Below are 22,990 nucleotides of genomic sequence, written 5' to 3'. Positions count from 1 at the left end.
TTTTTTCATAAAGATTGGACCAGATAACATTCTCATCAGCAATAAATAAGAGTTCCTCTTACACCACATCCCTGCCAACACAGATTGTTCCCAGTATTTTTGATATGTGACATTTTCACTAGTGTAAGATGATATCTCATTGTTGTCTTGATTTGGATTTCCCAATAAGTGATGGTGAACATTTTGTCATGTGCCTGTTGGCCATCCATTGGTCTTCCTCAGGGAAGTCTCTATTCATTTGCTCTTCCCATTTTTATGGAGTTTTATTTATTTATTTATTTTAATAGAATTACCGTGAACTACACAATTAAAAAGTTGTTCATGATTGGGTTTCAGTCATATAATGTTCCAATACCTGTCCCTTCACTGGTGTACATTTCCTACTACCAATGTCCCAAGTTTACTTCTCCCTACACCCTACTCTATGGCAAGCATTTTTCTTCTCTTTCCCCTCCCCCTCTCCCCCCTCCCCCCTGCCCCCTCCCCCTCCTCCTCCTCCTCCTCCTCCTCTTCTTCTTCTTCTTCTTCTTCTTCTTCTTCTTCTTCTTCTTCTTCTTCTTCTTCTTCTTCTTTTTCTTCTCTCACTTTCTCTAGTTTCTTTTGATTTTTTTATTGTTGATCTTTGTTGAGTACTATATATATATATGTATATATATATCCTGAATATCAACCCTTTATCTGGTATGTTCAACGCAAATATCTTCTTCCATTAAGTTAACTGTCTTTTAGTTTTAACTAATCTTTCCTTTGCCATGCAGAAAATTTAACTTCATGTAGTCCCTTTTGCTTATTCTATTATTCATTGCCAGTGGCATAGTATCATTGAATACCATTGAGGTCCAGGTGTTGGAGTGTTCTGCCTCTATTTTCCTCACTACACTTTACCAATTCTGGTCTGCTTTCAAGACCAGATTCATTTTGAATTGACCTTTGTATAAGGTGTGAGGGACTGATCCAGCTCTATTTTTTTTTTCACATGGAATTATCCAGTTTCCCCCAGCATCATGTATTGAAGGAGCTGTCTTAAGTTTCATTTCATGCTCTTGGCTCATTTGTCAAAAATTATCTGACCATATATGTGGGGTTTGTTCTTGGAGATGGCAGCTTTGAGCCTGACCTTTGTCCATACCTAGCACATGGCAAAAGGAGAAATACTGTGTGTTTTAAAAGAAATCAGATATGTGGGTATCTGATGCACAAATAATCCATTCCGACCCAAGATCAGAGAGGTCATTCTGATGCTTCCATTCCTCTCCTTCCTGCTACTGCGTCTGGACTGGCATGGGAAGGCCCCACCTGGCAGCGCCCTGGACCAGCACTTGTTTCATGGGAATGCCTGGTGGGGTCAGGCGGAGCCTCACTCGGTTCTCCTCCCAGGGAGCTGAACAGGAGCCTCTTAGGGCTGGATTCCAAGGAAAGCCCAGGACAGTTGACTCCTTCTGACCGAGTCTTCGGGATGTTGGGTATGATGAGGCTAAGTGGAGACCCTTTGTTCCCCGCCGCCTGTGAAGACCAGGGAATACCCCTGGACCTGTTTGTGTGTGTGCGTGTGTGTGTGAGTGTGTGTGTGTGTGTGTGCACACATGTGCATGTGTGAGCGTGTGTGTGCGTGTGCCTCACTTGGGCTTCCTCAGCCTGCCTGGTGCTTGGCTTTTTTCTGCAGACACTTCCTGGGACCACCCACAATTCCCCTTCAGAGTGCAGCAGTTTGTTTTTTTAGTTGGATTAGTCTAAGAGTAAACGCCATAGGCCTCTGGCCCTCCCCAAAATCCCATTTCTGTATAAAGTGAAAATTGGACTCTTAAATCTCAAAGAAAGCTGTTTATCTTACAAATTTATTCTTTTTTTATTGGGCCACACATAGCCAAGATAGAAAGATAAAAAGAAAACAGATCCAGGCCGTCGCAGACTGGCATGGAGAAGGCTCAGCTCATCCCAGCTTCTGCAGGGCCGTGCAGGGCAGCCTTTATCTGTTTATCTACCACAGGCCCTGGGCAAGAACTTGCAGAGTTCAGGCAGGGAAGTGGCCCCACCCTCTCCTCTCCCCACTCTCAGACAGCCTTGCCCTGCTCTGCTCAATAAGGGCTCTGGCGAGCGCCCGGAGCAGAGGCATGCAGAGCTAGAGAGAAGGGTCTGAGCATTTCACTTCTAAGTTAGCTGGCCCGCCTCTGTCCTGCCACCAACATCTTGGCCACTTAACTCTGCTTGTAATTCAGATGGATGGCTCCTGGCCCTCGCAGTTAAGGAGGGTGTCTTAACTTGGTTGCAGGAACACTTGGGCAGAATTTTAATCAGGCTCATTGTTGTTAGATGATCGTGAGGTCATCTGAGCTGACCTCAAGAACCCACCGAGCTGTACTGGGTGGCAAACAAGGCATGTTTGGGTGGAGGGTAGGGAGGTGGGGAGAGGGGTAGGTGGCGGGAGGGGTGGCGTTCCAGCTGTTGAAGCCTAGGATGTGGTTTCTTTGGAACTGACATCTGCTCATTGTTCTGGGCTGTCAGCTGTCTGGTTGTAAAGACAGAACTTGGGGGAAATTCTGGTGGTCTTAACCTTCTTTCCATGGTGGAGCACCCCACTGTGGCTGCTTTTGGGGGCTGGCATTTTGTTGGCACATTGAAATGTGTTCTGGTGCCCCTTGACCCTGACCAATAGCCTTCTTTGGTAGCTTTTCACTGATATATGGGTGACTACTCCGAAGTCCCGGTGCTGGAGGAGATGAGGCTGATGGATGGGGTGAAACCAGCCCTCTCCTACCTGTGTAAAATGATGAGAAAGAACATGCGGGCAGTTAGTTAGGCCCTCGGAACAGCTCTCCCAGGAAACTTAGACTATTGTGAGAAAAGAGATAAAAGGTGAGCCTTTAGGCTCAGAAGAGGGCTCAAAGGACAGCCACACATGCTTTGTATGCAGGAGCCCCAAGTTTGATTGCTGGCTCTACACGTTCCCCCCCCCCCCCCCCCAGGTATGCCCCCTGCCAAAGTGAGCCTTACTTAAAGAATTTTTCTCAGGTATTGATAGTGCCCCGTGTAGACCAAATGCAGAGCTCAGAGTCAGAGTCATATGCATTTGGCTTTATCTTGTTTGTGGCATGTAAGTCTGTCCCCTTTGACAGTGAGCAGAGAATATCAGGGAAGCATGTTACAGAATAAAAAGCAATTCACATTTTCGAGAGCTTGGAAGGGACAGATCTTGGCGACGCCACTCTCTGCAGAACTCACAGGTCTGCTTTTTGTCCCAGATGTCCCCTTGTTCTCATTGTGGATCTACTGAGCAGTGGAGAGGGTGGGTCGGAAGTGGCAGTGAGGATCCACCAGGTTCTCCAGGGGCCTGTCTTCATGCACTGCCTCAGAAGCCTGGGTCTGTGCCAAGGGGGCCAGGCGTTAGCCCCATGGGGAGGACCAGGAGGCAGGCAGAGGAGAAGGCTTTCGTGCCCTGCTGCTCTGAGAGGCTCATTCCTCATTTCTGCCCTGCTTCCTGATGTCGCCTCACTGGCACTGTGATGTCAGGCCTTGGGTGTTGCAGTGACACATCCTCCAACCACTAGATATTTTTCGTTTTATTTACTATTATGTCCCATCATTTCTGGGCAGAAGGAAGACATATGTAAATTTTATTCCATTTTCTAATGGTTTGGGTTACATGACAAATAACAGCAGGAAGGGAAATTTGTATTGATACTTTACAGAGGGAGTTCTCAAGTCGCTGCACAGAGATTTAAGTGCAGTGCTCCAAGTTTATGGGAGTTTTGCAGCTGAGTTTCTGCACATGACTTTGAATATGTCACTATATGTTTATCATGGGCTAATTGTGGAACTGCATTTCCATACGTTTCCTTCTCTCTTTCATGAGAGCCAGCAATGGATATGAGACTCACAAGGAAGAAATGATCAGTTTGGGATAATTTTCTTTCCTGTCCCAAAATAGCTGTGTGTCGGCATGTCTTAGGGACTCAGCCGAGACACATTTTTTTTTTCATTTGTTTCTTGATATAATGCAAATGGGATTTCGATCCTAGAGCAAACTTCCAGCTCGTCCATATTATAAATTAATCAGATTCCACAAACACCAACATTTTTAAACTTTTGAAAAAAATTATTTAATAGGAGCTAAGCAAAAGAAGAAATCAAACCAGCTGCTGACACAGCTGTTTCTTTTCTTGTTTAATTCAGTTCAATATAAAGGTACCATATGCTGCTTAAAATGATGATAGGAAAGATGAAATAATTTAAGAGAATAACAAGAAAATACATGAATTGTCAGCATTCTGTCAGATTGAAAGAATGAAACAGACAGGTGTAGTATTGACATGTTTAACTTTATGTGGTGTTAGCAGTTTTGGTGCGAACAACTCCTGACATGTGCTGAAGTGATGTGAGAACGTTTCTCCTCCGCTGCAGACATTGGCGAGGAGGCTGGGAGAGCTGCCGGCGTCCAGCAGCCCGCGCTGCTTCGCGACAGGAGCCTGGGCTCGGCCATGAAGGACTGCCCCTACTGTGGGAAAACCTTCCGGACATCCCATCACCTAAAGGTTCACCTGAGGATACACACAGGTGAGCCATCGGGGGCGCAGTGCCCAGCGCGGGGAGGCCCGCAGGCCCGCCCTCAGGCCCGTCCTGTCCCCGACACTGGACACTCTCAGGTTCTCTAGGGGCCTGTCTTCCGTGCACTGTGACACACACACACACACACACACACACACACACACACACACACACACACACGTCTTCCTCATGGCCACCCTCCCAATGACCTAGCTCTTCTGAGGCCCTGGCTTTTGAGGTTGCTGTTCTCTCTTTCTCTGAGGCACCAGAAATCCAGTGAGCACTTCCTCCTGGAGTGGAGAAGTCACTCTGAGGGGGACTGGGAGTCTCTGGAGTCAAGGGGGCCAGGAGTGTGGGGAACCCCGCGCTGGCTCTCGTGTTGCACAGGGAACTCAGTGGCTCCCTCATGCAAGGAGAAGTGGCTTTGGGGCTGGTGGGGTCCCTCTGACCTTTCCTAGGCTGGACAGGCAGCAGCCTCCCCTCACATGCTGTGAAATTGGCCTTGAATCCCTTCCAGAGAAGAATTGACGTGCCCTCCGCATCAAGCCCAAGGCGTGGCTACTGAGCTTCTCGGGTCGCCCCCGGCCACTTTGGGCAAGGGCTTCCCCTGGTCTCCCAGCCTTGTCTCTCTCCCTCACGCTGCTTTTCAGCATCTCTGCTAGTTGTTTGTCCGTTGCCAATACAAAGAAAAATCTATGTGAGATATGGACACCTCCATTTTCTTTGATTTTTTTCCTCCTGACACTTTATCTATCGGCGCATGAGCTGCTTCAGAGGATAGACAAATATGCCATCTATTTTCAAAAATAATTGTGGTCTATTTCCCAAGGAATCAATAAAGCTCAGGGTTATGCAGGATGTTTAGTGCGTAGGGGCACCAGTGAGGAGTGTGTGGTTCAAGAGGAGGAGTCCCCCACCGGGCACCCGCAAATATTCCCGGACCCAAGAGCAGCCTGGAGGATGGGTGGGCACGCGGTGGGCAGCCTGCTGCCGTCTCTTCTGGAGTCCTCGAGCGTGTCCCCTGCAGGACGAAGGGCGTTTCCCAGCCAGTCAGCAGAGTCACATCCTCCCCCACACCCTGCTCACACCCTCTTCCTCCTCAGCAACTCTTCCTCCACAGCCCGCTCTCTGTGCCTCCACACAGGGGGGCTGGGCCTGCTGCAGCCCCTTGGCACCCCCTCCCCCCCCGCACACACACACTCTCACGATGTTCCTCCTCCAGCTGCTCACGGGGGCTGAGCAGCAGTGGGGGCGCCTCGCTGCGCCTCCCAGAGAAGTCCTGAACTCCGCTGGGAACGTTGTGTTCTTTTCCTCAGCAGAACACCCCGCTTGCTCGTCTTTTTCCTCTGTGCCATTCTCCTCTCCCCGGTGGAACAAACAGCGGTGATCTTGTCAGGGATGTGATGTGAATTCCCAGAGAACCCCTGGGCCCATCCACACACCTCGGCGTCATTGGGGAGAAATCCCTTTCTTTGGGAAGGTGGAGAATAAGGAAGAATAAGGTAGTGAAGCTGTCGCTGAGACTTCTCGTCTTGTGCCACCTTCCTGGGGGAAACCTTTTTTTGTGTCGGTTTTGGTCACACCCCCACCCCCACCAGACGCCTCGGCATGGTAGCCACAAATGGCAAGTGCTGATCTTCCTGCTGTTGCGATCGGAAGCCCTTTCCCCTTCTCTCAAAGAGCCTGCTGAATGAGGGGTCCCTGAATTTGTGCCCAGGAGCCCGGGAACATCTCTGCCAGTTCAGGTGCCCTGGCTCGCTCCCTCTCCTTCAGAGTTGGGCACCAAGCCCCATCACAGTGAAACCTTTCCTCTTATTGCTGGTTTTGCCCAGGTCACTGCAGTGGCTACTCTCCTCCCCAGGCAACATGTGGTCCTGGAGGTATGCAAACTGGTCTCTGGGATGCCCAAGGGAGGGTGGACAGTGGCCACTGCAGACCAGGTGCCCAGCTGGATTCACCTATAGTGAGGAACTCTGGATCAGGAAAAGGGTGAATAACTCCCCAAAAGGAAGGAGCTCTGCTGACTCTCTGCTACCCCCCAACCACCCGCTGCCTTTGGGGCAGAGGACATATGTCACAGGATATTCTGGGAAAATTAGGACCAAAGACAGTGAAAATTCTGCTGAGCTGTGTAGATACTGCTCTGGGACATTAAAAAACTTGAGAGATTGTTTTCTGAATGTTTGCTTCACACGATTCTGAGGGTCAGTAAACCAGAGAGCAGCAAGACAGGGCCATTCTAGAACCTTCCCACAATAAAGAAGGAAATGACAGAAGCATTGGAAACATCACCCCCACTCACCCCAACAGCATTTTCAGTGTAAAAGGCAACATGGTAACCAGTTAAAGATCAGTTTCCTCTTTATCAAAAGAACAAAGGAGTTGGAAAATGTTTACACTTGTGTGTTTGCATGGAAAAGAAAGCATAACCTGTTATAAATCACCAAAGTAAACATCCATTAGGACAATGTAAAAGTGTAGATTACTGGAGCAATTAGAAATCAAAATCAAGTTACTTGCTAATGGATGAGTTCATGTAGACCTGCAGGTGTGGGGACGTGCCACCCTGCCTTCTCCCTGCGTGGCCTGTATTTCCAAGTGACGTGACTGGGGGACAGCAGCCTGAGAGACAGAATAGAGTTTTCCAGAATGGCATCTTTGCAGATTTGTCCATAATGGACCTATAGGAGCACAGGAGAAACACAGTGTACAGTAATCCAGTGTATACAATCCATTGCATAATATATTTTAATTGGTTGGGATATGAGGCAGTACATTCTCTACATATTTCTGTCCTTTTCCATTTTTTATGAGAAGTCGTGATCATATAACATCCATGGATAAAAATCCACGTATAAAATCCACTTTCCCTTGTGACTCCATAGAATTAACTCAAGTTCATTCCTCTCTATTTCCCTCCAGCCCTGGCTTGCTGGAGAAGCACCCAGTGGGTGCCCCAGATGGTGACTTGAACACCTGGGCTAGGAGACCATGCAGGCAGCTAGATTGCTGCCGGCCCCTGAGTTCCAGCCAGAATACCAAGAGACAGAGGACATAGGTGACCTCCAGGGCCCTTGAATCTGAGAGGTCACTCCCTTTAGGCAGGCAGACATTCATTGCTGTCCACCAAGGGGAGGTTGAGATTATCTACCAGATGTCTACATATCTATCATCTGTCTACACACAGAATGATCTATCTGATCAATCAACTGATTGATCTAAATACATAAAATATGTACACATATGGTCATCTGTGTATATCTATATATATGTGGATATATGTAGAGAGAGAGAGAGAGAGAGAGAGAGAGAGAGGCAGAGAGGGACGGGGGAGGAAGAAGAATATAAGCAATGACTCATTGGTTATGGGGGCGGAGCGGTTCAGGGCTGACAGTGGGAGACCTGGAGGACAGGGGTCTGAGATCTGCTCCGAGGACCATGTGAGTCCCAGGGTCCAGCTCAGGGCGATCAGGGTGTCCTCACTCTGCCTCCAGCTCTGTCAGGGTCTTCGGCAGTCAGCAACACCATCTGGGGAGGACAGGCTGCTGACTCTGTCACCCTCAGCCACGGCATCCTGCAGACGCCCCAGAGTATCCTGAAGCAAATGCCTGGGCTCCCCGGCCTGCAGCTGACAGCATTGCACCCCACCTGCAGCTTCCCAAGGCTGGGACTCGTGGGTGTCCCTGGACTCACCTTGCCCACTACCCCCCATCCAACAGTCCTACCTTAGGGGTTCTTCCAGGGTCCGAGTACCTATTGGTGTCCAGGAAGCAGGTGGGGCTGAGTGGTCCCTGCAGCGGGTGACTCCTGCTCCTTGGGTGCCCCAGGCAGACCCTCTCCGCCCCCCCTTGTTAGGTTTCCAGAGGAACTTGTGTCTCAACAGTGACCCCTGTGTGGAATGTCATGAGCCCCCTCCCTCCTGAGAACTTGGAGGCAATGAGCGCAAGGACTAATTAAAAACAAATCCCGTCCATTTTCCCCTCTCCACAGACCAGTGGTTTGTTCATCTGGAGACACTGTGTGTGCGGGTCTGGCCCAAGCCGGAACTGCTTGAGGGACTCCAACCCCCCCGCCCCCGGGGATGCCTGTGGTGGTCTCCTGGGGTCCCGGGGGCAGCATGGGTAGAGGGCCATGTGTGTCCTAAAGACAGCAACCCGGGACTCAGAGTGGGACAGTCTCCCAGAGGGCTGCGTGCCCTGCAGAGGGCATCCTGGGACTTAGTGCTCGGTCTACACAGCATGCCGGCCACCTGCTGGCCTCAGCAGCCGATCCCAGTGGACAGTGCAAGCACAGCAGGGCATGGAACAGCTCTCATAAGTCCTGGGGACAGGTTCCAGCCCGCCCAGGAAGCCAGACTGGTCCTGCCCTGGGTTCTGGGCTGTAACTCAGAGCTGCCTCCCTTGGATTCCTGTTCTCCTAACCCCTGGGTTGTCTTGCAATTTGGGGGTGAATTTCTGGCTTGGTTTAGGCAATTAATGCACCATTTCTTTGACAGTGTGTGTCCACACCCTAACCAGCAGGAGGAAAGGAAGTGACTTGTACCCACAAGGTGTGTTGATGCAACCTCCCGGCGATTTCCAAGGGAAGTACTGTGCGCCTGGCTCCTCCTTTCCCCCTGACTCAGCCCAACCTGAGGCCAGGGCCTCCTCCATCCATCCCCATGTGCCTCAGTCTCCCCAGCAGCATAGGAGCTTAGGGTGGTGGTGAAGCAGGATATCAGCCACTGTGTCCTGCCCATTAGCATGAAAGGTGCCATGGAATCACTAGCTGGGCCTCCCCAGGAGACACCTGAGGCCAGGTGTTCCTTTTTGCAAGTGGCTTTTCCATTTCACAGCAGCCCCCTAGCACCAATGGTACCTGGAGACCGCTGTGCGTGTCCCCTTCCTTCCACACGTCTCTAGTCTCCCTTCTCGGAGAGTGAGCCAGGAGCTTTAGGAAAGCACATGGCATGCATTTGCAAAACTGCATCGATTAAAGGGTGCTTTCCCTTATTTTTGTTCTTGTTTTTGGCTACACCTAGCTGTGCGCAGGGGAAATGCCCAACACCTGCTGGGTAGGGGGTGTATGGGAGGGGGGTTGCTCCTGGCATCCTGGGGAGGATCATGTGATGCCAGGGACAGAACCCAGGCCTCTGGCATGCAAAGCATGTGCACCTCCTAGCCATCATCCTGACCTCCCATTGTCATTTTAAACAGACACTGTGTTTTGCCTCCTCAGTTGGAGACAGACACCTGAGTAGTGATGGGGGGCAGGGGTATAGATCCTCTTGCCTCTTGCCCAAAAGAAGGTGATTTCTTTTTCCTTTTTGTTTTGAATGAAAAATCCTGTCGTTTCTCTATTTCTAAGATGAACTGAAACACCCCTTTGATTTCTCTGTACTCCCCCCTCCCTGTTCTTTCTGCCGTAATGACATCCCAAACTTTTGTTGAAAATAATTGATTGAATTTAAATTTCCTTAAAAGTTTAAGAGGTAATGTTACAGTATAAATTTCCTACCAAACACTAAGTAGGGAAATATCCATTAGTGAAATTAACTACAGTTTCTAGGTAGCTAACAATGTGCCGTATACAGTAGGGCATGGCTAATGAACACTGCAGTGGGCGATATTTCATTATACAAATTAATGCTCACATTTTAATGGGAAAGTCACATAATGAATCTCGGCTTCAGTGACAGCAATTAGAGACACAGATTGTCCCCTTCTGGACAAGGCACTGTTTAGCAATAAGCAGCTGTGTGAAAAGTCTTCAGGTTTACAACATATATATGCTTTGGGGGAATTAGTGCACAATTTATATTAATGTACTGAAGCTTCGCTGCAAAGGCACCACCATATTTATCTCTCCTGGTATTAACTAAGTAAAGACATGTAGAAAGACTATATAAATATCAAACGGAGGATTCCAATACAGGGGGGCGAATCAGTTACCTTAAAAGTGAAAACACTTTTGAAGTTTAGTGGGGAAAAAAGGAAAAGAAAAGGCAAAAAGCTTATTGGAAGCATGAAGTGTTTCTTATATGTTTGACAAAAAGGGCCAGAGCAGTAGTACAGCGGGTACAGCAGTGGCATTGGTCAACGCCTGTGATCCCCCTGAGCCTGGTGATCCCTGAGTGCAGAGCCAGTAGTAAGCCATGAACATAGCCAGGTGTGGCTCCCAAACAAGACAAGACAAAAAGGTTGATTAAGGGGTTTCGGAAGGGGCCAGCACACATCCACCTGTTGGTTTTGAAGAGGTGCTCTTAGGAGTTTGCTCTGATTAGCTCCAAAATCTCAGTACCATGCATGAGGCTGCATTTGGCATCTCATATGCCACATGGAGACTCCAAATAAGAGAAGTCAGGAATATGCAAATAGTTACAATAATGAATTGAACCACTTAGTCACAAACTTCTAAAAATGTATGCCTCAATGGTGTGGAAAAGTTATCAGTGGTATTTTGAACTTGAATATGAACCTTATTCTAATGGGTGGCTGGTAACATGGTTCCAAACATTTTATTAGCCAATTGGAAATAAACTGCAAGTGTGTGTGTGTGTGTGTGTGTGTGTGTGTGTGTGTGTGCTTTTCCAGCAAAACTCTCTTTTCTAGAAATGTTTGACCCAGGTCTTATTGTTTTAAAATACTGTGAGTAGTTTTCCCACCCAGGCCACTTGTGTCTGACACTCTCTCTTTGGTTGGGGAAGGACTCAGTACTGGCATCCTTTTCCACTGAGACCCTGTCTACAGTCGGTACTGGGGGTCTTAGTCTCTGCGATGCTCCTGCTTTTTTGGGGCCATACCTGGCAACTCACAGGGCATACTCTTGACTCTGCCTTCAGGAATTACTCCTGGCGGTGCTCAGGGAACCATATGGGATGCTGGGGATTGAACCTGGGTTGGCCACATGCACGCCCTACCCACTGTACTATTTCTCCAGCCCCCTCTGAGGTGTTTCTGAAGTCAGTACCAAAGCCAAGTGCCAGGGAGAGAATGTGGAAGTCTAAGTATGTGGGGCTTTTCATATAGAAAAGCATCCTTCCCACAGCTGGTTGGTTCTGACTGAGGCAAGGTACTTGCCTCTACCCTGCTCTTCCTCACAGGAAATCTTCCTGTGATCTTCCTGGCTCTGAGGCATCTGAGTGTTAGGCTCCTACATGGGCAGACACAAAGCCAGTGAACCCCTAACATCATGGAGGTGCCCGAGGATTCGGACTTCTGGGAAGCATGGAGCACTTGGAGTGAAACTTCCCAGTAGATTTGTACTAGTTTATGATCTCAGTGGCCAGTCACTCAGCTTGTGCTGCTGCCCGGCAGCAGAGTTGCCTGGTTATGAGTCATACAACCAAATCTTAGGCTGAGTCAGGCAGGATAGAGGACTGAGCCCCATTGGCTTGTTCTTTGGTAGGAGCTGTGGCTTTGAAGGGGTCAGGCCAGCACTTTTGGGCTCAAAACCATCACCAGCTTCCATGATGCAGTTCGGGAACCACACTCAGGACAGTGAACTTAGCATTTGTCTGCTGGCCAGACTCACCATCCCCTTAGAGTCTGCAGGATGTATTGATAGGTTTGTCCCAGCTGCCCTTGGCCAATGGTGTGAGAAGTTTGCCTCCTGAGCACTCTGAAATGTGTCTTTGGTGGGGGATGCTTGGGAAACCGCTGTTTCCTGTGGGAAAGGAAACCTCAGGAACTTCTCCAGGGAGTTCAGTAACCTCAGGTGACAATCATCCTAACATCCCTGGGTTGGCTTGACTGGCTAATAATGTACTGGGGTAGTTCCAGTTAGTTCCAGTGTAGTGTAGTTCTAGGCTGTTTCCCTTACCCCTTAGGAGTGGAACCAACAGGAAAGGCTTCAAGGCATAGGGTAACTGTGGTTATTCCGAATATTTAGGGCATGGGCCAGAGAGCTAGCACAATGGGTAGGGCAGTAGCCTTGCATGTGAAGGACCTGGGTTTGATCCCTGACACCCTCTAGGGCTTCCCAAGCCTATCAGGAGTAGTTCCTGAGTGCAGAGGCAGAAGTAACCCCTGGACACCAAAACCAAAACAAAACAAAAAAACCCCAAATATTTAGGAATTATAATTATAAATTAAACCTTTTTTCCCTTTTTGTTTTGTAAACACAAATCTAAAGGTTTGGGGTTTATCCATTAAACTTACCCTGGAGCATTTATTCAGAAATTTAGGTGACAGGAAGAAAATATTTAAGCCAGGCCTTTCAAGAAGAAGGCAGGGGGATGGAAGGAAGCACAGAAAGGATGGATGATGGAGGGTCTCTAGTCTCTATGTGCAGCATGGACAAAAGGCCAGAGCTGATGTCATGTGAAGCCAGAATGGCCTTTGAAAATGCACCAGGCAGTCCTGTTCACCAGAGCCTGAATCCTTGGGCACATAAATGCTAAGAACAACCTTTCTTGATTCTCAGCTTTGGCCTTGCCCCCACCTGAGCAGAGCAGTGGAGGCCAGAGCCTATTTTGGACTATAAAAGAACAATGGAATAAATGAAAAGATTATCTCCAGCAAGGGATATGTGGGGTGTGTGTGTGTGTGTGTGTGTGTGTGTGTGTGTGTGTGTGTGCACGTGCGTGTGTGTGTGTATGTGTACAGATGAGGGTTATATGTGTAATGGGAGTGTGGTATGAGGGGTGTGCATGTGTAGGGTGATGTGTGGTATGTGTGAGTGTGTGTGTAATGTGAGAGGTATGCATGTGTGAGGGATGTGTATGTGTGTACAGGATGAGGGGCTTGCTTGTGTGAGGGCAGTGTGTGTGTTGTATAGTATGAGGGATATGTATCTGTGAGGGTGATGTTTGCGTTGTGTGTTATGGGAGGGTGATGAGTAAGGTATATGTGGTGTGAGAGTGATGAGCAAAGTATATGAGTGTGTGTGATATGAGAGGTAAGTGTGTAGATGCTATGTGCATGGTGCGTGTGATAGATAGGTGTCTAAGTGTGGTGTGTGTATGGTGTGAGTGCCTCTTACTTGAATGTCTCTTCTGAAGAAAGGGCGTTGTCTTCTTTGGTTCTCCAATTCCCAGGTAGAAGGTATTGTTCATTTACCCGTTGGTCTGTTCAGTGAGAAATAGTGCGAGTGAGATTCTGGGTGTGCAGCGTGGACTGTATGGACACATGTCTGACTCGTTTTGGAGACTTGGGTATGTTCTTGACACCCACTGTAGAGTGGGGATGAGACCATAGAATACGTGTGCTCCAACTTCCCACATTCCGGACCAAGGAAGCAAAGGCCTTGAGAGGGAATCCTGTGTCAGGTGAACATTGTGCTTGGGGCCTCTGAGTCTGGTTGACTCTCCAAACAGCCCCTAGGTCCAACGGTCCAGGTGGCTTGTGCTGTAAGCTTCCTTGGTATCTCCCCAAAGGGTTACTTCCACAGAGCCTCTACACAATTTTTCTCCATATTGCATTGGTTCTCTTGATCATTGGTTCTCTCATCTTTGGGGGTTTCAAAGCCCAGTCTGTCCCAGGGTGCAATTAAACTAGAATTAGTGGGGTTGGAGCAAGGATCCAATTTTTTAAGGCTCCCCAGGAAGCTATAGTTAATTTTTTCCAAAGTATAATCTCCAACTTCCCTCTCCCACTTTTTTGGGGGAGTGGGCACTGAGTTTTTTTTTTTTTTAATTTTTATTAGTGAAGTACAGTTGTGGACTTACAAATTTTTGTGCCTGGGTTTCAATTATACAATGATCAAATACTCATCCCTCCACCAGGCACTGAGTTTTTGAGTCAAAGTGTGATGTTAACATTTTTTTTAAAACAGAATCACCAAGAATGCATGTGTATTATACACCTGAGCTTGACTCTAGACCCGGGGCAGAACCTTTGTGCACTGATGCCATAAACTCAGCAGATCGTAATGCACAGATTAAGGGAAGCAGTTTCAGTGTGCCTAGCAAGTGTGTGTCCCTTGGAAAGAAACCTCCTCTGTGCATCACTGCCCATCTCACCGAGAAAGGCAGCTCCCCTACCCCCACTCCTCAGCCTGCAGGCAGGAGTCCACATTCTCCTTCTGTGGCTCCCGCTAATGAATGCCCATGCGTTCTGCAAGCCCTTTGCCAAATGCGCTTAATCATTTCCAGGTGCATTTCTGAAATACAACTTGAGTCTCACCCAGTACCTGCAAGACCACAACTCCACCCACCCTCACACTCGGGGCTCTCCCCCAGAATCATGACGCTTGCCCAGGGGTTGGGATTCTGGGTGCCCTGGTGGCTTTCCTGCTACGAGCATCCCCACTGCCCCTCAGCTTCCAGGGCCTGCTGCTGCCGCTGCTCTGCTGGCACCAGGCCTGCAGGCCAGCCCTAGAGTGCCTTATCCGTAATGCCACATGGGTTCCAGAGCCACTGGTACTGCTGAGATGGACAAACAGCAGTGGTGGATGGGAGACCTGAACAACAATATCAGCTCCAAGAAACAGGGATTGGTGCCGGCCGGCATCAATGACTCTTTCCCTCCCAGAGGATAGTCTTGTCTCGAACCATTGCTTTGATCAAACCAGGGACCACACAGCCTTCACATTTAGAGCAGTGGCTTTCCAGCGTGCACTCTGTCCAGACTCGAAGGAGATTCCCCCAGCTGCCTCGAAGTCTGAGCAAGGAGCACTCGCCACCATCTTGAAGAGGCAGGCACAGTTTCTCCAAGGACACAGTCTGGGCTGGTGGTTCTGTTGTGCTCAGAGTCCAGGCCTCTGGCTCTGGCTCTTATGCGCAAAGCCTAGTGCCTGGGGGCTGGGACTCCAGGAGACCCGACATGCTAATATGCCATGGAATGTATCACTCCCTAGGGGATGTGCTCTTGTTTTTTTAGATCAGTCTGTTCTATACAGTAGAAGAGAGGAAGGGGTGGGGGATTCTTGAGTTTTCCCTGAGTAAGAATCGTGTGTATTGTGAAGGGGACTGTTACAGTTCGGTTGCTTCCGGAAGAGAGCTGGTCCATTCCAAAGTCTAGAAGAGACTCCGAGTTACTAGAAAAGCCTTGGAAAATATTTGAATCCATTTGTTTCTTCTCCTTGCTTCCTCTCTCTCACCCTGTGAGCAGGTCTCTGTTCTGTTGTATGTTACAGTATCTTTTCTGTGGTGGGAAGAACAATGGAAGTTGGGTGTTGAATTTAAATAAATATTTAATTCATGAAAATGATCTTATATGTTTTAAAACACTCTTTAAAGCTATTTTTATTCTCTAGAAAGCTCTTATTATAGGTAAATTACACATTTTACTACCGGAGCATTAGGTTTGCCATTAGTACAAATTTAAGGCACTACAAAGACCAGTAGATAATGTTAATTTCAAATACAGAAACTAAATATATTTTGTGCCTTTTTATTACTCATTTTCTTTTAAGTTTTATTGACTGCTTTTTATCTTAACTATATGTCTTTACATGCTGCAATCATAATGCACTGTAATGGTATTAATATTTTATAGAATCGGTATTTATAGTTCTTTATTTAGAAACAATGCAGTAGGTCTGCAGATATCTGAGCCGTCTGGAATGGTGCCCTCCAAATAATGATAAATTACTTGTGCAGTATGCCATTTGCTAATTATATCCATGATTTACTGCAGAGCAAGACTTAAATCATTCATTTCAGTCTTGCGTAACAGTGCCATAAAATTTTTAGGTTTAAAAATGGTTTCCATGTGTATAATTTAAACAAATTTTAGAGCTATTGTATACACAAAATATTGCAACCACCCATTTGTTACATACTTTGTCTTTTTAAACTTCTACTTTTAATGATCACTGTGGTTGAAATTATTATGCTTAATTTTCATAATCATAGCTTTTAAATCTACAGCCGTTTTCACATGTTAGATAAAGAAAAAGATAGCTAATTGTGTGTAGATAGTATGTCATTCCTGAATAGTCCCAAATGGTACAAAATCATTAAAAAAGCGTAAGAGTACGAATTATTCTTCTATTAAAAAACAGTTGTTCTCTAACTAATTATTAGTTTGAGCTGCTTTGTTTCCAAGAACAAATGTTGATCCTTCTAGCCTTGTTCAGCCCCCAAATGAGAAAACTTTATTTTTTTTTCTCCCACTGCCTGAATCCCGCAGGTGAGAAGCCCTACAAATGTCCCCACTGTGACTACGCGGGCACCCAGTCAGCCTCTCTCAAGTACCACCTCGAGCGGCACCACCGGGAGCGGCAGAATGGAGCAGGGCCACTGTCCGGGCAGCCCCCCACCGCAGACCACCGGGACGAGATGGCCAGCAAAGCTGCTTTGTTTATCAGGCCCGACATCCTGAGGGGGGCTTTCAAGGGTCTCCCCGGGATCGACTTCAGAGGGGGCCCTGCATCCCAGCAGTGGACATCAGGGCTCTCGTCAGGAGATCACACAGGCCAAGCCGCTGGCCTGTCTTCAGAGACCCCCGCTGATGCTCTCAAGGGCACTGACCTTCCTTCCAAAAGCAGCCACTTCTCTGAAATCGGACGCGCTTATCAGAGCATCGTGAGCAATGGCGTGAATTTTCAGGGGTCCTTGCAAGCTTTCATGGACAGCTTTGTCCTCAGCTCCCTGAAGAAGGAGAAGGACATGAAGGACAAGGCCCTGGCCGATCCTCCTTCCACCAAAGTGCACGGGGCAGACGGTGGGGAGGAGAAAGCGGGCACCAAGCCGGCCCCCAGGAAGTCAGAGAAGTCTCAGTATGAGCCACTGGACCTGTCGGTGCGGCCAGATGCCGCCTCTCTGCCAGGCTCATCCGTGACGGTGCAGGACAGCATCGCGTGGCACGGCTGCTTGTTTTGTGCTTTCACCACGTCCTCCATGGAGCTGATGGCCCTGCATCTGCAGGCCAATCACCTGGGCAAAGCGAAACGCAAAGAAAACGCCATCGGAGCGGCTGTCAATTGCAAAGACCAGGCCCGCGAGGCCAGCAAACTGGCTCTGCTGTCATCTGCACAATCGAACAAAGAGATGGGGCTCTCCAACATGATGGGTCCCCTGGACGCAGCGCCCGAGAAGATGGCCCAAGGGCAGGTCAAAGAGACTCTGGGGGAGCAGAGGAGTGGCCCGTGGCCCGGCCACGTGGACCCTGCCTTTTGTAACTTCCCATCAGATTTCTACAAGCAGTTTGGCGTTTACCCAGGCATGGTTGGCTCAGGGGCCTCTAGCTCCTGCCCCAACAAGGAGCCGGATGGGAAGGCCCACTCGGAAGATGACACCCCGATTCTGATCCCCGAAACCACAAACAAGAACACTACTGACGACCTCTCTGACATCGCCTCCTCCGAGGACATGGACTCTTCCTCCAAGGGAGAAAACAACGACGAAGAGGATATCGAGACGGAGCCAGAGATGGTGACCAAGCCACCGTCGTCCCTCAGCAAGGACAGCAGCAGTGATGGTGGGGACAGCCTGCTGCCCACGGCCACCCCTCAGCCCGTCCAGGGACTGGTCTCACCTTTACCCCAGGCATCGGAGAAGCAGTGGCATGGGCCGGGCCTTCTTGTGTCACAGGACCCCTCGGTGGGGCTACCCAAACCAGAGCGGGGGCCCCCGGGACTGGAGAAGCCAATGAACATGCTGTCGGTCCTCAGGGCCTATAGCGCTGATGGCTTAGCAGCCTTTAACGGACTTGCAAGTAGCGCAGCCAATTCTGGATGTATCAAGAGGCCAGACTTGTGTGGTAAGTTTTAGAATCCTCTTCCTTTAGTTCATTTCCCAAAACATCAGTGCTGAATTGTGCATTTTACAAAATGGGGTAGACTTATCCATCATCAAATTTCAAACTCAAAACATGACAAAAAAAAAAAAACCAACAACAACAATGCTGTATATGCATTGTAGACAATCATGAAAGTCAATATCATCAAGACGTTTTAGAACTCATACTTTTGTGTTCCAATTTGCATCAGAACGATCTGAAATGCCTGTCTGGAAGGCATGCAAAAGGGGGTGTTGTCTTGCAGTGCGAACTGCTCCTGTTTTAAATCCATAATTTGAAGGGGGTGGGGTGGGGAAAGTTTTAAAAACCAAAACCAAAACAAATACTAAAAGAGAAATGGTAACTTGCAAACTTTTCAGTATTTCCAACTTATGCATAAGATGCCTAAAGACAATGCCTCATTGCTTTGATCAGCCAAATCTACTTCTTAAGCTTTTCTTTATCTCGACTTAGAGGATACTAAAATCATATCACACTAACCACAGTGTAGAAATAAATCAGCCTTCTCTCCAAATAGGGAGATGGTTTGTGGGTGTTTGTGATTCACCGTTAGACATACCAAATGGCAGTTACTGTGACTTTGGCCTTCTACTGTTGCCTTCTGTCCGTCTGTCTCTTAACCTGTCTGTCTATTGTTCTAACAAGAAATGTACATTGTGAAGTCCCTGATTAGCAGTGTTGTGACCCTGTGCGTCTTGGATTTATGCCTGCCTGATCTTGTTAGCAAATTAGCACTTCTTTGCCTCCTTAAAGAATATGGTTGCCCCCAAAGAATTCCAGGTCATAAAAAGTAATGATAAATTTTCAGCCTAGAATTGAATCAGATGGGGTGGGCAGGAAGGATCAAGTCATTCCCTTGGTACCCAGATATTCTTGGGGAGCCTGTCTCTGAAGAGAAGCCTGCTGGGGTAGGCATGTTATTCCCTGCCCCAGCCACCCTCGCTGGGGACAGATGCCCGTGCCACTCTTTTACCTGAGACTACATCTCCTCTGTCACCTGTTGAAAGTGGAAGGGAGGAAGGAGGATGAAAGAGAAATTTGCAGCCTCAGAATCCTGCCTTGCCTTTCAGCACAGAGCAGGATTCAGGAAGCTGGACTTGTTTCATAATTTAAATTGATATATTTCTTTTTCCCCTCTCCTTTCCTAATTCACTAAGAACTGGATCAAGCAGTCAGAAATATTTTTTGAATTGTCAAAAATCACTAAATGGATTTCTGACAGCTCAAAAAAATATTGACAGTTCCTATGCTGAATGATTCACAAGGCCCCATTAACCAGAACCCCCCACATCTATTTTTAGCTATCCACAATTCATTACTTTTTGAAGCTGTTAAAAACAATATTTAAATGAAGGAGAAAAGGGTTTTATGTCAGTCCAATTTTTGCCTTTTCTTCTGGGGGAGAGATGTTTAAGTCTTTTTCTTTTATTGCTGTTTTAAGTTTGTGATTGGGGTGGGTTCTTTCTTACTGTTGTTTGTTTGGGTATTTTTTTTAAGTCTATTTTAAGTTCTTTCAACTACCTACATAGGACTATAGTTCCTGCCAGGAATCCATGCATCAGAAAAGATCAAAACCTGGCATGTTCATAAACTCATTATTATTGAAATAAGCTCATATTACCCCTATTAATTTTCCCATCTTCCTCTCAATGCTGAGGGAAAACTGCCTGCCTTGGAGGAAGCTTGCCCAGTGGTTTCCTTTCCTGCAGGGTGGCAGGGAGGGAGCAGCAGGAAGCCTGTTCTGTCCCGTGAACCCTTTCCCTCCCAGCTCTCTGCTCTGAGGCATTTCCCTCCCTCTCCCCTCAAAGTGAAGTACAACATTCCCTGACATTTCCAGTGGAGATGATAGTCAGTCTATCTTGCATTGGGGTGTACGTTGTTGCCCCTTTCCTTCTGGGCAATGAGGCCACAGAGCTGACCGGGCCACAAGTTGAATCCTGATGGTTTCCCCGATTGGGGTTCCAGATCCCACTAAGTACCACTATGAACTCATCATAAGATGCAAAGACAATTTCCAGCCTTAAGGTGCTGTTTTCAGAGAACACAAGGTGCACATTTCAGGAGACCTCCCTTCTGCCTTCTTTCACTTTAGGTTGGAATCTGAGAAGGAAGAGTTTGCTTGGGTTTAGAAGGAGGAGGCACTGTTCTCCTGCTTCTGAGGGGCTTTCCTCTCAGACACCCCTGGCCAGTTCTTACACCTTCATATTTGACCCACCATAATTGAAATCCTCTTTTAATTATCTTACTGGTTGCTATGTCCCAGTATTCAAGATGCTCTTTCTAGAAATGGGTATCAGGGATGAAAACTTAAATCCTTTGGGTTACACAATGGACATTTTTCTCCAAGGGTCTAATAGATACCTCCTAGCTCTGCAAGCAACACAGATGATGGCTAAACATTTTGAGCTCCCATTGGCTTCACAGAACTCAAATATTTTTCAAGTTTAACCCATCTTGCCTGCCCCCAAATAGGTACTTCCAAGCTGGTCCACCAGCTTGATATTTAGTTTCTTCAAGAAGTTAGACTTTGCCAACCCAAAGAATTATTCCAATATTTATCATCTCAGCAGAGTATGGGGTCTGATTTTGTCTGGTTCATAAAACCAAATCCCTACTTCAATGCTCCTAGAAACAGGCTTATTGGAGGAACTAATGTCCATCTGCTTCTATTCTCATGGAGGTAAAAGTGTTTGAAGACGCGTCTGTAAAAACCTGTTCAAATTCTGTGGCTCCCCACAAGCTCAGCAGTTCTTGACATATGAGTTGGAGATGGTAGCTTCTGCCCCCAGGTCTGTGAGTGACTCGGAAGCAGCACACACTGCTTCTAGCTGCTTCTAGCTGCTTCCTGACACTGCCCGCTGCTTTCCTGCCTCGGAAAATGGGCTCATAGGTTTCCTGGGTCATCCCTGACCATTGTGCCCTTTCACAGTCAGTACAATTCTAACCACAGGGCAGAGGGTAGGAGAGATGGAGGAGGGTAGATGTCTATGTGGAACTTGAGGTTCACAAGGTCTCCCCTAGGAAGCCAGTTGGGAACACATTCCAGATGGTCCTGAGGAGGATCTAGCTCTCTCGTGGCTTAAGCTGGAGGACAGACCTTCCTGCTTTGGGCTGGATCAGATTGCATCCTGGGCTGGAAGTCATTATGAAACCACCTCCATTCAGAACTTCCATTTCTTGAGGTGACTTCCAGAGTTCAGACCTGGCCAGACCACTCCATTTTCTTGCAGACCCTGGAACCCCCTGCCACTAGGGAACTGGATGTGCTTGGAGTTTGGTAGGAAGGGGTTTGTCCTCATAATAGGACACAGCCCATCATGACTATTTCATGAGAAGGCAAGGGAGGATGAGGCCGTGTTTCTGAGGCACAGAAGCTTGGGAAAACCATAGGATCAATCTTACTTAAGACCTGAGACCAGCAAAGTCTGGGTTTCAGTGTGACCATGTGAACCCAAAGCTGGTGCACCCCCAAATTGGTGGATTTTGAGAGCAACCATACCACCCTCATCCCTGTGGAGGCAGCTGGCAGGGCCACTCTGTGCTGATTCTTATAAGAAACTTTCAGGGGGACCTTGGGTGGGCCCATGTATAGGATGGGTGGGGTAAGAATGAGAGTAGAGAAAGGGAAGAGCAGTGAGGGGAACATGTTCCCCCCCTCTCCACACACACACACACACACACACACACACACACACACACACACACACAAGAGCAGTTTCCATCTCTTAGGAGCTAGCCAATCATGGAGAGCCTCTCAGTACATCCATCACCACAGGCTCCCCGAGAATCCACTGGCCTTGGAGGAGGCAAGTGAGAAGCAGGGTCTTTTATAGCAAAAGCCCCAGCAGTCCCCACGTGTCACCCCCAACTGACTGGGAAACTGCCTTTCCTGACCCACACGATGCCTGAGACTGAGGGTTCTGGGCTTCCACAACAGTGAGAGAATTGGGGATCTCTTTTTTTAAAAAAAGGGGTTCATTGAAGCACTTCACCTCACATGTTCTAGGATGTATGGTGAAACGAGGCAGACTCTTAAAATGTGACTTCTGTTCTCACTAACCTGGCTGGTTTCTCAGTATAGGAGGTCTGAAAATGTTTCCCCAAGAGCACTATCCCAGGCCATGGCTGCCAAGGATTTTCTTCAAGGGCCTGATAGTTAATTGCTCATCTTGGAGATCATTCTACCTGTACCGACACTTATTCAGCCAGGTCTCCCTAAAGCAACCTTTTGCAATTAGTGGCAAACAGGTATAGCCTTGTTCATGTAGAACTTGACTCGCAGGAACAGTAGTGAGCTCATGGCCTGGGCACCATTTCTGCAAGGCCGTCCCATTGCTTATCAGAGTAAGAGATACAGCCCTCTCTAGGGACCCTGAGCTGAGTTTCATCATTGATGGGCAGTATGAGGGCCACGAGACAGTGGGTAAATGGTTCAGCTGAGTGTCTGTGATCCCAAGGCGAAGTCATGTGACTGTGCTGCCAGGATACCCAGCAATACCCAGATGTCTTTAGATGGCAGGGGTTTCATTAGCAACCAGCAAGGACAGAACTTCCTTTGCATCCAAGTTAGAGACCCGTATTTCTTCCTCTCATGATGGTGATTGTCCCTTGGCCTTGGTCAGTGAGAGCTTGAGTTTGGATGGTGGTTTGGGCTCTTCGTGAGGACTTCCCATGAGGATGGTCAGCCCAGTGACTCAGTTCCTACTTAGTTCCATTCCTGACTGAAGGAAAGTGCTTTGGAGTAGGAAATAAATTCTGCCTCCTTGGTCTTAGACCATTGCTTC

General features: G+C 48.0%; 1 protein-coding gene across 9 annotated transcripts in view; it reads left to right on the top strand.

Moving 5' to 3' along the window:
• ZNF536 (zinc finger protein 536) overlaps positions 1–22,990 on the top strand; it is a 440,212-nt gene that overhangs the window by 277,534 nt on the left and 139,688 nt on the right. For 7 of the 9 annotated variants that reach the window (XM_056135847.1, XM_056135842.1, XM_056135843.1 and 4 more), the window contains 3 exons: positions 4,399–4,551; positions 9,038–9,091; positions 16,596–18,167. In XM_056135847.1, the coding sequence (XP_055991822.1) occupies positions 4,399–4,551; positions 9,038–9,091; positions 16,596–18,167 (1,779 nt within the window). The remainder of the gene's footprint in view (positions 1–4,398; positions 4,552–9,037; positions 9,092–16,595; positions 18,168–22,990) is intronic. The other 2 variants (XM_056135848.1, XM_056135849.1) reach the window with 2 other exon arrangements.

This window comes from Sorex fumeus, unplaced genomic scaffold, assembly GCF_029834395.1.
Source record: "Sorex fumeus unplaced genomic scaffold, SorFum_2.1 ptg000122l, whole genome shotgun sequence".
NCBI classification, from domain to species: domain Eukaryota; kingdom Metazoa; phylum Chordata; class Mammalia; order Eulipotyphla; family Soricidae; genus Sorex; species Sorex fumeus.
Note: the sequence above shows the minus strand (reverse complement) of the source record. Positions and strands in the feature narration are given on the sequence as shown.